Source organism: Oreochromis aureus, linkage group 11 (assembly GCF_013358895.1).
Source record: "Oreochromis aureus strain Israel breed Guangdong linkage group 11, ZZ_aureus, whole genome shotgun sequence".
Classification (NCBI taxonomy): Eukaryota; Metazoa; Chordata; class Actinopteri; order Cichliformes; family Cichlidae; genus Oreochromis; species Oreochromis aureus.
Window position 1 is genome coordinate 38473687 of NC_052952.1, and position 13430 is coordinate 38487116.

Here is a 13430-nt window from a genome sequence, read left to right on the forward strand (position 1 = left end):
ATCAGACACTTACATGGAGAAACCTTATGAAGACAAGCGCGCTCACACACAGGTGTTCGCAGACACACACTGTCTGGGTTGGCTGCTGTCTCTAAACATATCACGCGTTATCAGTCCTGTGTGCTGCTCAGTAACATTCATGTTTATTATTGACTGTTGCTGATGCTGAGGTTGGCTGTTGCCATGGTTTCCCTGCTGCGTTGTCTTCCCTCTCTCTCTTCCCCTCTTTCTTTCTCTTTCCCGTCGCCCGGTCCTGTAATAACTCCAAATAAAATCAAAATAAATAAATAATAATAATAATAAAGGCTGAATAAATATGACAATCAAGTGGACCAGTATAGCAGGAGCAGTAAGATAAATCTGTTGGGCATTTTTCTGATCCTTCAGACAGGACAGGAGAAAAAAAGACTGGGGGTCAGAAACATTTAAATCTTTATTGATGAGGTTCCTTTTAGTAAACTTACATTCATGTTTTCTGTTAAATCACAAATAAAAGGCTGTAAAATCCTCTGAAATGACCCAGATTGTGAAAAAATAGAAGATATTTGTCCCATAAAGAGTCTGGAGCAAAGAAGGAGGCAACAGAGGGAGGAGAAAGTGGGCTGACGCCAGACAGAGCGGATGCTGACGGCGGTTCCAGCGACGGTCCGACCGTCAGAGGAGGTCCGTGCCTCGGCGCTCCTCCTTCCGGCTCAGTTCCACTTTGTTGCAGCGATTCCTTCTCTCCTTGGTTTTGTACCGAGTTTTCAGCAGCAGCCGATCATCCAGCCGCAGCTCCTCCTGCGCCCGGGCCGAGCTGCAGACCTCGGTCTCCGTCTCCTCGTCGTAGTCCAGCTGGAACGGCTGCAGGTTGGTCTGGTCGTTCAGAGCCCGCCTCTCTGCCTGCTCGCTCTCTGAGAACTCGGAGGCCTGGCGAGGCCGGAGCCGGCGGACAGCCGACAGCATGTCGCAGTACTGCTGCACACTGGCCTGGTCTGTCTTCAGGACGTGCTTCAGTCTGCTTCCTGTCCTCCTCATGTGGACCAGCTGGTGGACCAGCGTCCCCTGATAGAACCTGGAGATCATAAAGACAAGATGGAGAATGTTCGCTCTGCTGGATTATTTGTCCAAACCAGCCTTTAACTAAGCTCTGCTCTCTTTCTCTTTCCAGACAAACATGTTGGTTTAAGCAGGCGAGTCCAGAGCTCTCTGATGTCATGTGAGCCGCTAAAACCACTGCAGAACCTCCTGAAACTCTACATCACAGTCCCCGCTCTTTGCTGCCACTTTTTCATCAAACTGTGAGGGAGGGGCTCCATCCATCCGTGGATCAGGAGGCAAATGAAGCTTTTCCAGTGACAGGAGCACACAAACACACAGCTGTGTGAGTCTGCCTGCACACGCAAACATTTATGCTGTGAAACAGCTGCGAGTCACTGATCCTGCAGAGTGATAACTGTACTGATCAAAGCCTCCGCAAACACAAACGTCACATAGAGGAAGTCATGTAACGGTTTCTACAGCACGCCATACTAATAAGAAGCCCAACGTGCACGTTTGGCAAACTGATCTGTTCCACGACTACAAGCGACCTCGTGAACGAGCGCTTTAAGAGAACGTCTCACCGTGCGACGTCTGGTTCAGGCAGAGGGAGGCCCAGCAGCTGGTTCAGGTGCATGCTGTCCTTCATGCACACCTGCCACTGGCTGAAGGCGTGAGCCACGCCCACATCAGGCTTCTGATGACAGCGAGCCTGCACAGCTGCAAAACACACAAACACACACACACATTTTTAAACCAACAAGATTTCTGCAGCGCCAAAAGAAGAAAAACCTTCAGCGAAACATAATAAGAAAAACTAAGATCAGAAGAATTAAAGTTTTAAAAACTGATTTTATCTTCTGAAACGTAGATTTGAACCTTTCTTTGTCGTGTAATGTAAAACAGACTAACATGTTTTATATTTCTGGACTGAACTGAGCCTGGAGATTATTTCACAGGTAATAATATCCATGATCCACATAGCAAAATTGGTATGGCCCGATCTGGCCCACACAATGTGCTTACACATGGCCCACGTACCGCAAAGAATGACGGCCCTTTGGTGACCCAGATCTGGTTTGCCAGAGGTGGCCCACACATGGACCAGTACAAGGCCAGTTTCAGACACACTGGTGGTCCTGTGCTGGCCCAGAACAGTTTCAGCTCTGGCCCCAGATGTCAGCCTAATGTGTACCTTAATCAAGCCATGAAATAACAACATGTGCTGGAACATAATAGTAACATGACGAAACTCCGTTCAGACTGATTCTTATATAGTGCTTTTCTTCTCTCCCAGATTACTCAAAGTGCTCTACACAACATGTCACATTCACCCAATCACACACTTTCTCTTAACTGAGTGCTTCCTAACTACATTCATACACATTCACACTCTTGACATGCAGACTGGAGGAGCCAGAGATCGACCTTCGGATCAGTAGGTGACCTGCTCTACCTGCTGAGCTACAGCCACCCTGTGGTAAACATGAGTGAACCCTCACTAGGTTTTGGATAAAGTGTACACTCACAAACCTGTCAAACCTGCATTTGAAACGTTGGCTACCATAGCAGTATAGTATTGCAACATGGCATTTGGGTCTTCTAACTAAAATAGGAAAATAGGAACATAAATAGTGCCATCATTGTCAGACCTGGCCCACATCTGGTTGACATACACCCTGCCATGACACCGGTCAGTCAGAAGTGCCAGCTTGATGCCAGATCTGGGCCAGACCTGTTTTCTATGAGCCTGGGCCACATAAACCAAACCAGATATAGCATGCCATCACATAGACAGTGCCATCTACGCCAGGCCTGGCCCATATCTGGATGACATACGTCTTATCATGCCAGAAGTCAGCCAGCAGTGCCGGCTTGATACCAGATCTGGGCCAGACCTGTCTGCTATGTGGGACATGGTCCAAGAGCCCAACACACACGTCTCTGCTCCTAATAATGCAAACCTTTAGTTTAAACAGGTGAGCACTGTCCACCCGGAGAACAGAACAGTTTGTGTATCAGGCTGTAAACATGTTGATTTCTGCTGTAGTTTTAACATGGGACTCTATGGGGACTCACTCGCTGCTGCCTCTGCTGGACACCAGAGGAACCGCAGGCTTTGGTAAAGTCTCCTCTGGTTGTGTTTCCTACCTGCGCTGAGTTGCGGTGTGTCTCTGAGGTTCATTCCCAGCAGCAGCGACTTCAGCAGCTTCAGGTCCGGACGAGGCCGAGCTCTGTTCCACCAGTAACAGGTCACGGCCACTGGGAGGCGCAGCTGAGACGGCAGCGCATTCAGACGTTCCTCGTTCACCCCGAGAGCCTCAAGTAAGACCTGCAGACGTTCAGAGAGCTCCGCCTGGGGCCACGAGACAGTCGGACGAAGAGTTGAAACGACATTGTGGCAGACATTTAAGTTAGCTTGCTGCACTGAGGATTAAAAACACAAACCGCAGTTCATTTTCACTAAAACTGTCACCTCATGCAACGAGTTCAGCTGGAGCCGCTGAGCCACTCGACTGAAGGTTGGTTTGATTCGGATGAATTTAAGCTGGAGGCCCTCTCTGTCTCTCTCCTCCACCTTATATGACGTCTCTTTGCCCAGCACCAGCCCGTACATCACCTGGCGGAGAGGTCTGGAGGTCAGGTTAACACTGGGCAGGTCTTTGTGGTCCACGGGGGTGCTGAGGCTCAGCCTGTGCAACAGCAGTACATCCAGGGTGTCCCCGGGCAGCCAGGCCTGCATCACACGCAGCTGCATCCAATCTGGGATGCGACCCATGAACTCCTGGAGATCAGGACACGAAGATTTTAGCAGACATTTACCTCGAGTAACATTTACATTTACAAACCATCTGAGCTGCCTGAGCCTGGACACCCTTCAGAGGAACATCCTTTCTGCTGCTCGTATCTGAAATCTACACACAGTTCGTAGCAATTGGTGAAAGTAGCTCTGTCTGTAAACTGACAGCTCTGGTTATAAAGCATCAAGGTCAGTGCAGATGCTGGGAGAACAAAACCCATTCTGATATTTATGGGGTTTGAGTTTAGGGTATATCATCACTAAAGCTGAAACATACGTAATGATAGTCATGAACTAATCTGAAGGCTCGTTTGCCCGATCCCTACAGAAGCTTGCCTTAGTTTCACCGGTAACACTAACTTCTTGGACCTGACGATGGTCAGATGGACATATAGACTTTTTCCAGCCTTGAACTTGTAGCCATGGTCCTGAGTTCTGCTCGAATTTCCAGTCTCATCCACCTGCATCTGGAGACCATTCGGGGAAGAAGCACTGCACCCTTCCAGCAGGTTATACTTAAAGACCGTCTGAGGACCTCTGTCTCCGAGAAGAAGAAATCACCCAAAGTCCTGTTTTCTAGACTTTGGTCCAGGAAGAAAAGCCGTCCACAACCTGAACCGCTCCTGAGTTCACGTCTAGGTCCTCTACATATAAACCTAAAAGCAGTACCAGTAATCATTACCTCAACTAGGAACAGAGGAATGACCCCATGGATGAAGAACTCCATCAGCGAGCTGCGAGGCAGTTTGTATTCCTCCATCCCCACAGACAAACTCTGCAGCATCTTCTTCATGTTCTCCTTGTTCTTGCGGCTCTTTCCTCCCATCAGCTCCACTGCTGCCTTCAAAGCGTTCTCCGGCTCCTCAAAGTCCTTCAGCCAGCACAGCAGGCCTTCCAGGCGGCTCTGAGGCTTACTGGCGACTGGGGCAAACTGACTCCAGATAAACTTCTGCAGCTTCACGTAGTCATTCCCAGCCAGGGCAGCGAAGGTGGGCAGGAGCTGGCGTTGGATTTCGAAGTAGATGCAGAAGCTGGAGGTATAGTATCTCTTACAAGGGATGTAGCTCTTTGAGCCATTCCCATTTACATCCTGCCACTGGAAGTAAGAGATGGGCAACAACCCCGCTGAGAGGTTGAAGATGTAGAAGTCGCTGTCGTTAGAAAGCACTGGGCACTGCCACTTATCAGCCAGGGCGGCTATCTCCCGGTCGGCCTCGCCAAAGCACTGGGCGACCGGGACCTTCAGCCGGGTCAGCGTTTGTCTGAACACCCACTTGGTCATAATTGGCAGGATGTTTTCCTTCCCCCCGTCCTTTGCTGCTCGATGGGCTCTTTCGATCCGCTGCTCGGCCCTTTGTGTCACAGTTTCGAGCTTCTTGTCGGTGTGGTCCGAGCCTCCGTCCAGCACCACGTAGGGATCGACCTCGCAGGTTCTGAGGGCTGTGATGAACCTCTCAATCAGGCTTTCATAGGCAGCATACTCCCCGCCGTGATTCTGGTCCAGACCTAAAGAATCAGCCAAAAGAAACACAACAAAGAGACTCCAAAAGTCAGTACATAGCAGTAGCTTTGCACGTGGGGACAAACCATGCTGAACTGACATCACGCAGAAACTGTCTGAAACAAATGCTGTCACCATGCTGTGACAGCAGGAAGCTCGAGAAGATGTCAGGAAGGTCAAAGAATACTGAGACGGGTAGTTTTACACATCCAGGACATGCGTAATGTTCACTATGTCTGGGTGATGAAAGTGTCCATGAACTCAAACCAGCAGTTCAGATACTGATCCTGTGACTTTCCCTCAGCACCTTAAATATACTAATATATATATGTAATGTGGTTTTTATAGATTCTGGTTGTGAACAGTGAAGCTGCAGGGACTTAGGCCTCCAGCAGGGGGCGACTCCTCAGGTTGGGAAAATGATCTCTAAGCTCAGTAATCTCTCGTGGGGCCCGTTCTTCGTACCTCGCTAAGTAAGTTAGCCGGATTTGATTGTTGACGATTTCGCGTGATCTTGGATCGTTCGGTTCTCCGAAGCTCATCCGGGACTTGCTGTCATAGCAACAGATCCGTAAGCGTAAACCTGCTTGGGAGCAGGGGTCCGTTCTTCGTACCTCGCTTACTACATCCAAGATCAAATCATCGCGCTAACTTTGAGCTCGCTAATGCGGTTCTCCGAACACACCTGTTGTTGACGATTAGTATAGCTGGATGAAGTAATCTGAGATCACTGGGTGGCTTAAAAGGGACTACGCATCGATAGTAGAAACATTGATCGGCAACCCTGTGATTGGTCGGCGAAGATGTCGAAGGAGCGCGCTCAGTATTTCACGGCAGCAGACCAAGAACTCTTGATTGAGGGATTTCAGGAGTTTCAGAGTTTAATTAAAATGCAGGGGAACACTGCAAAGGCTGCAAAAGCAAGGAGAGAGGGCTGGCAGAAAGTTGCTGACAAATTAAACTCGTAAGTGATCCATGATATTATATTATATCATGTGATATTATATTATACCACATTATATTATATTACATCATATCCTCTTTCACATTAGAGCCACAACAGGACCCACTAGAACATGGGAACAAGTAAAAGTGAAATATAAGAATATTCCACAGAATGGTAATATTTATCACTTATATTGCCTTTAGTCTATGACAAGAGACCCTGGAATAATCTGTTTGTTTATAACAGCAACCAAGAAAAGGGCAGAGCAAATAAAGACAGGTGGTGGTCCTGCACCCCCTCGTCACACCCCTTTTTGTACTGTGACATTTATTGACATTGTGGGTTTTTTTGTGTGTAGTTTCACATAACACTCCATCACTTTTACCTGTTCCCATGCAAGGGGTGACTGAAGCATGCACAGTAAGTTGGGAGATATATATAGAGAGAGAGAGAGAGAGAGAGAGAGAGAGAGAGAGAGAGAGAGAGAGAGTGGTAAGTAAATAACAAAAAAATCGATATCTCTCTATGAGCACACCGTCGCGCTGAGCTAAAGGATCCTGTCTATCCCGCAATATACGCTAAATTCTGTAAACTCTCCTTATCAATCTTGCACCTTCCTTGCTCGCGTACAAACGGACAGGACATGGCTGCGACAGACTTCCCAAATCCACCTTCGCTTTTTTAGCCGTGGTCTCTCATCTTGATTGCACGTAGTAATTTACTATTACTACTCTAAAATATGAATTACATCTGACATGATCTACTACATGTAATAGAATGATTACTAGTACATTTCCCTTTTTTTCGGAAATGACCTGTATGTATCTGTATGCAATCAATAAAAGAATCAAATACATTATCTTTAGTTACATTGATAATATTTATTTATGGAGAAACAGTGGAGAAATATCGCTCTTGCTTTCATATAACTGCAGCGGACATACCTGAGTGGCCGCGATCTAATCCTGTTTACATAAAGTAAACCTGCTCCCGAGCAGGTTTACGCTTATGGATCTGTTGCTATGACAGCAAGTCCCGGATGAGCTTCGGAGAACCGAACGATCCAAGATCACGCGAAATCGTCAACAATCAAATCCGGCTAACTTACTTAGCGAGGTACGAAGAACGGGCCCCTGGCTTACTTTATGTAAACAGGATTAGATCGCGGCCACTCAGGTATGTCCGCTGCAGTTATATGAAAGCAAGAGCGATATTTCTCCACTGTTTCTCCATAAATAAATATTATCAATGTAACTAAAGATAATGCAGCATTTGATTCTTTTATTGATTTCATACAGATACATACAGGTCATTTCCTAAAAAGAGGGAAATGTACTAGTAATCATTCTATTTCATGTATTTGATTATTTCAGATGTAATTCATATTTTAGAGTAGTAATAGTAAAACACTTTGTGTAATCAAGATGAGAGACCACGGCTATAAAAGCGATAAATAATTTAAAAAAAAAAGATTATATATATATATATCTCCCAACTTACTGTGCATGCTTCAGTCACCCCTTGCATGGGAACAGGTAGAAGTGATGGAGTGTTATGTGAAACTACACACAAAAAAACCCACAATGTCAATAAATGTCACAGTACAAAAAGGGGTGTGACGAGGGGGTGCAGGACCACCACCTGTCTTTATTTGCTCTGCCCTTTTCTTGGTTGCTGTTATAAACAAACAGATTATTTCAGGGTCTCTTTTCAAGAGACTAAAAGCAATATAAGTGATAAATATTACCATTCTGTGGAATATTCTTATATTTCACTTTTACTTGTCCCCATGTTCTAGTGGGTCCTGTTGTGGCTCTAATGTGAAAGAGGATATGATGTAATATAATATAATAAATTATTTACGAGTTTAATTTGTCAGCAACTTTCTGCCAGCCCTCTCTCCTTGCTTTTGCAGCCTTTGCAGTGTTCCCCTGCGTTTTAATTAAACTCTGAAACTCCTGATATCCCTCAATCAAGAGTTCTTGCTCTGCTGCCGTAAAATACTGAGCGCGCTCCTTCGACATCTTCGCCGACCAATCACAGGGTTGCCGATCAATGTTTCTACTATCGATGCGTAGCCCCTTTTAAGCCACCCAGTGATCTCAGATTACTTCATCCAGCTATACTAATCGTCAACAACAGGTGTGTTCGGAGAACCGGATTAGCGAGCTCAAAGTTGGCGCGATGATTTGATCTTGGATGTAGTAAGCGAGGTACGAAGAACGGACCCCAGATGAGTTCAGTCTGTGGTTTCAGGTCTGACTGAATAAAACGTGGAGGTCTACAGACTGAAGGTGTTTGAGTTTAGTGCACCATCAGCTGATTCTGGGTCAGTAACTCACTAAACTCTGCACTCTGTGACTTTGTGGTTGGTTAGGAGTCTGCATGCTGAAGCAGGACGCTCACATCATGAAATAATAACTCATCATTAAACATTTTCCCTTCTTTAATGTAAAGAAGGACGTAACATCGCCTGAGCCCAAGTCGAGAGTGTAAAACAGCTGAAACCCAAACAGATCATGAGTTCAGCGAGGTCGCCAAACATCCAGATCACACACGAGAGCAACATCTGCAGAGCTCAACAACAGCAGTCAGGATTTCATAATTCTGCGTTTTAATGACTCAGACATGTTTGTAATCTGATCTGTTATAACATTCAACACACGCGCGCGGGTATATAAGTAAGTAAGGAAAGTTTATTTATTAAGCGCTTTTCACAGACAAGCAGTCACAAAGATTAAAATAAACAGTACGCTGAATAGTCAAAGGAGTTTGCGAAGAAAAGCGTCTGGACTTCTTTAAGTTGCTTGAAGACGTTTCACCTCTCATCCGAGAAGCTTCTCGGATGAGAGGTGATGACCTGGATGACTGAGAACCTTCACAGACAGTACACTGAATAGAAATTATACACAATGTAAAAGGTTTAAATGTAAATTAAAAATGTGAAGAATATAAAATATGTAGATCAGCAAAAGGCTTGTTTAAACAGAAAAGTTTTTAACTGCTTTTTAAAAGAATCCACATTGTCAACCAAACGTAGCTATGGTGGTTGACTGGCCCACAGCCGTGGTGCCTCAGACTGAAAGGCTCCGCCCCCTTTCGTCTTCAGTCGTGTTCGGGGAGCAACCAACAGACCCTGAGTCTGTGAGCGGAAACGAGCAGCAGTGTATTTAATAAGAAGCTTGGATAAATAATCTGGGGCCGTTTAGTGCTCTGTATGTTAAAACAAGAATTTTAAAACGAATTCTTGCTTCTATAACACACGCACGCACCATAACACGCGCGCGCGCACACACACACTTTTTGCCGTTCATACTTCCGTTTGTGCGGTGGTCGTCCGTTTGTATTACCAGCAGTAATAGTAATAGTACTAATACTACTTAACAGCAGTATCAGTGATGATAATGACGTCAGTACTGAGGGTGCGCATAAACCTGCAGCCTCCAAACTTTGATCAGACTCCTGCAGTTCAGACCGGAGCTCCTCTCACCTGACTCAAAGTACAGCAGGTAGTTCAGGTTGCATCCATCGATCACCAGCCGGCTCCTGCCGAACCGGACGTCCCGGTAAACCTTCCGGTGGTTGTCTAAGAAGGTGGCCAGACCCTGAACCCCCATCCTGGGTGTGAGTGCGCTGCGGAGTGCGGATTTCTAACTGCGCCTCCTCCGCTCTGTGTTTCCTTAAGTTTCATTTTCCTCACATCAGCTGATTACAGCTGACAGCAGCGTGCACGCGCTAGCTGACCCGTTTAATAATCAACACGAGCCCAGAGAGGAGATCATCATCATCATCCTTAACACCTTCGTCATCATCATCAGTGTCACCTGCTTCCAGCAGCACAGTGAGTTTAGAAGCACATTTTATTTCTTTGTTTAAAAACATAAAATGAACCGAAACCAGAGCAAAGAGACATCAGATGTGACGTCATGTCAGAGAGGTCCGCGTGCCGTGCTGCAGAGACATGAACCGAACCGGGCCGAGCTGGACTCTCCTGTAACACCACTTTGATCCACAAGATGGAGCCTCGAGTTCAGCGTGAGACATTCAAACAGCCCACAGACTTGCCGCTGCTGTCGCACTCGGTGGATTGTTGTAGAAGAGTTCAAAGTGTGCAGCTTTGAAAATACACGGAATCATTTCAAACAGCCAGAAGATTTCATGTGACTGTGTGAGCTACACTCAAATCTTCTGGTGCAATGCTGCCACCTGGTGGTGAAAGTCTTTTTCCAAATGAAACCAAGCTGCAGCTGAAAACTCAGTAAAACATGTCGCACTTTTAAACTCCACCGCCGCTGTTTTATATTAACAAAAGTGTCAAACACATAAAGCCCCGGAGAAAGGCGCCGTTCTGGGGGGCTTTTTGTATTTCACACAGGGGCGGATCTAGAAGGGTGGCATGGGGTGGCAAGTGCCACCCAAAAATGATCCCTTGCCACCCCAAGTGCTACCCCAGTTTTGCATATGACAGTGTTGTTTATTAAAATAAGATAGCATTAACAGTTTGAGCGTAGTTACAGTCAACAGTGAATATAAATGCTAAAACTGAATATATTGGATAGTGTCCCCCCCTCCACCATTAACAAATGGTTCAGCCCATAGCAGGACGGCTTTTTTTTTGTTTTCAGTAGCGAGCGATGCTTCTGATTGTGCCAGAGCACATTTTGAACAACACCATGGGAATTTTGGATTTTACACAGGTGGGTGGATGTTACACTCTGGAAATGGAAGGAAGGTGAGTGTTATTAACCCTCTGTGGTCCACGGACACGCTGCACCTCCAAATCACATGACTGATTTAAGCTGACATAGCAACAAGCTGCAGCCACGCTGAGTCTCTATTTCAGCCCACATTGAAAGTTCGGACTTCAAAGTTTTTAAATTTTAATTACAGGCCAGTAAATCCAGAGTTATGATAATATATATAAGCCACGCTTTTTACTAAATACTGTCGTCACGTTTTTGTGTGTGTGTGTTTTAAGCGTTTTCTAAGGACAGCGCGAAAACAGTAAAGAAAGAAAAAAAGCCACCTCTTTCCTGTCGGTGGGGAAATGCACCATGTCGACCAATTTAAAAAAAAGTCAACACGTAGGATTTGGTTGTTTAGGAAGAGGGGAGAGTTTTGGGAGTGACAGTAACGGCAGCGAGAGGGCGAGCGAGTGAGAGAGAGAGAGAGTTTTTAGATGTGGGAGATTTGTGACGTTTAGTGTGGAGTGTATAGTTAGTGTGTTGTCTTGTGTAGCTGTTCTGTTGTGTAGTCGTTTTGTCTTGTGTGTCAGTGAGGGCACTAATAAATGTCACTGAGGCACATTTGCAACGTAAACACTGTCACCAAGTAGAAAACCAGCGGAGTGATACACCTGCTGTTGTCAGGCCTGCAGGTTAGTCCCTGTGCTGCTCTCCTCTGTCTTGTTTTTACTGGCACACATCATTTGTGGGGCATCTTATTGCGACACCTGATTGTTCTCTCATTTTAGTTTTAGTAATATTTTTAAATGGTTGTACAAAATGAAAGAAACAGCAGGTGTATTGGCTGCATTTTTAGATAAATAGTTGTATATGTTTACAAAATGTGCAATTTATATTTGCATTTCAAGTTATAAAAGTTTACTCAACATGTCTGTGGTTTTTTTTACAGTAAAAAATACTACTAGGATTTTAAGTTCTGTGTGTGATTTCAGATCAGTAATACTAATGCAGTATGTCAGTGAAAAAAACAACTAAATTCAGTTGAGCTGAAAAGATCCCAAACAAGGCAAGGAGGAAAAAATCTAATGAAACAATTTGAGGGTGAAATACAAACGTAAACTCAAAATTAGTCAAAAATGTCCGGGTGTATTTCAGACCTCAGAGGGTTAATCCAACAAATCATGAAAAATTAGGTTTAAATTTTTGTTCATGACAGTGCAGATTTCTGACATTTTGTGTAATTTAAGCTGTAACAATGTGTTTGTTTTCTAATAAACAGTGTGAAACTTAAGTTAGACGTGTGTTTGTAAATGAACCGCACCATGTTGTGTAGCTTTCTGGATTTTATACTTATTGGGCTCCATATTTATTTATTATACAGGCTATACAGTACATAAGATCAAAACTCACATGTTTTATGTAACTGAAGTGTGTAATTATGTGGGCTACAGACAATAATTAAGTTATAGACTATATTTATATGAAAAATGTGTATACTTACTGCATTTGAATCATTTTAACCATATGTAACCACCTGCATATGCGTTTGAAAAAAAGGGCTTTGATTTCTTTGCCACCCTAAGAAAATTTCTCTAGATCCGCCCCTGATTTCACACTGTTTCGTTTGTTGCTCTTGGGTTTTTTGGATTTTACTTTTTAAATGTGTTATCTCCCGGTCGGCCTCGCCAAAGCACTGGGCGACCGGGACCTTCAGCCGGGTCAGCGTTTGTCTGAACACCCACTTGGTCATAATTGGCAGGATGTTTTCCTTCCCCCCGTCCTTTGCTGCTCGATGGGCTCTTTCGATCCGCTGCTCGGCCCTTTGTGTCACAGTTTCGAGCTTCTTGTCGGTGTGGTCCGAGCCTCCGTCCAGCACCACGTAGGGATCGACCTCGCAGGTTCTGAGGGCTGTGATGAACCTCTCAATCAGGCTTTCATAGGCAGCATACTCCCCGCCGTGATTCTGGTCCAGACCTAAAGAATCAGCCAAAAGAAACACAACAAAGAGACTCCAAAAGTCAGTACATAGCAGTAGCTTTGCACGTGGGGACAAACCATGCTGAACTGACATCACGCAGAAACTGTCTGAAACAAATGCTGTCACCATGCTGTGACAGCAGGAAGCTCGAGAAGATGTCAGGAAGGTCAAAGAATACTGAGACGGGTAGTTTTACACATCCAGGACATGCGTAATGTTCACTATGTCTGGGTGATGAAGGTGTCCATGAACTCAAACCAGCAGTTCAGATACTGATCCTGTGACTTTCCCTCAGCACCTTAAATATACTAATATATATATGTAATGTGGTTTTTATAGATTCTGGTTGTGAACAGTGAAGCTGCAGGGACTTAGGCCTCCAGCAGGGGGCGACTCCTCAGGTTGGGAAAATGATCTCTAAGCTCAGTAATCTCTCCTGATGAGTTCAGTCTGTGGTTTCAGGTCTGACTGAATAAAACGTGGAGATCTACAGACTGAAG

General features: G+C 45.2%; 1 protein-coding gene across 2 annotated transcripts; it reads right to left on the reverse strand.

Annotated features, from left to right (window-relative positions):
- Positions 1-409: 409 nt before the first annotated feature.
- On the reverse strand, positions 410-13074 carry aste1a (asteroid homolog 1a). 2 transcript variants are annotated; one of them, XM_039619508.1, is made up of 6 exons: positions 12634-13074; positions 4503-5033; positions 3497-3805; positions 3172-3376; positions 1605-1740; positions 410-1054 (listed from the first exon to the last, which is right to left on the reverse strand). In XM_039619508.1, exons 1-6 carry the CDS (start codon positions 13057-13059, stop codon positions 655-657), a joined length of 2007 nt encoding a protein of 668 aa, XP_039475442.1. In that variant the 5' UTR covers positions 13060-13074; the 3' UTR covers positions 410-654. The 2 variants fall into 2 exon arrangements, with proteins under 2 accessions (XP_039475442.1, XP_039475443.1); XM_039619509.1 differs by lacking the exon at positions 12634-13074 and adding an exon at positions 9758-10547 and having other exon boundaries at positions 4503-5326.
- Between the last annotated feature and the right edge of the window lie 356 nt (positions 13075-13430).

Excerpts from the sequence above, each read along its gene's own strand:
- aste1a (XM_039619508.1), bottom strand. The coding sequence starts at position 13,059 with ATGGTGACAGCATTTGTTTCAGACAGTTTCTGCGTGATGTCAGTTCAG. Across the intron at positions 3,377-3,496 it reads AGCTGAACTCGTTGCATGAG|GCGGAGCTCTCTGAACGTCT; the intron begins GTGACAGTTTTA and ends TCGTGGCCCCAG. Across the intron at positions 1,741-3,171 it reads CACACCGCAACTCAGCGCAG|CTGTGCAGGCTCGCTGTCAT; the intron begins GTAGGAAACACA and ends TGTGTTTTGCAG.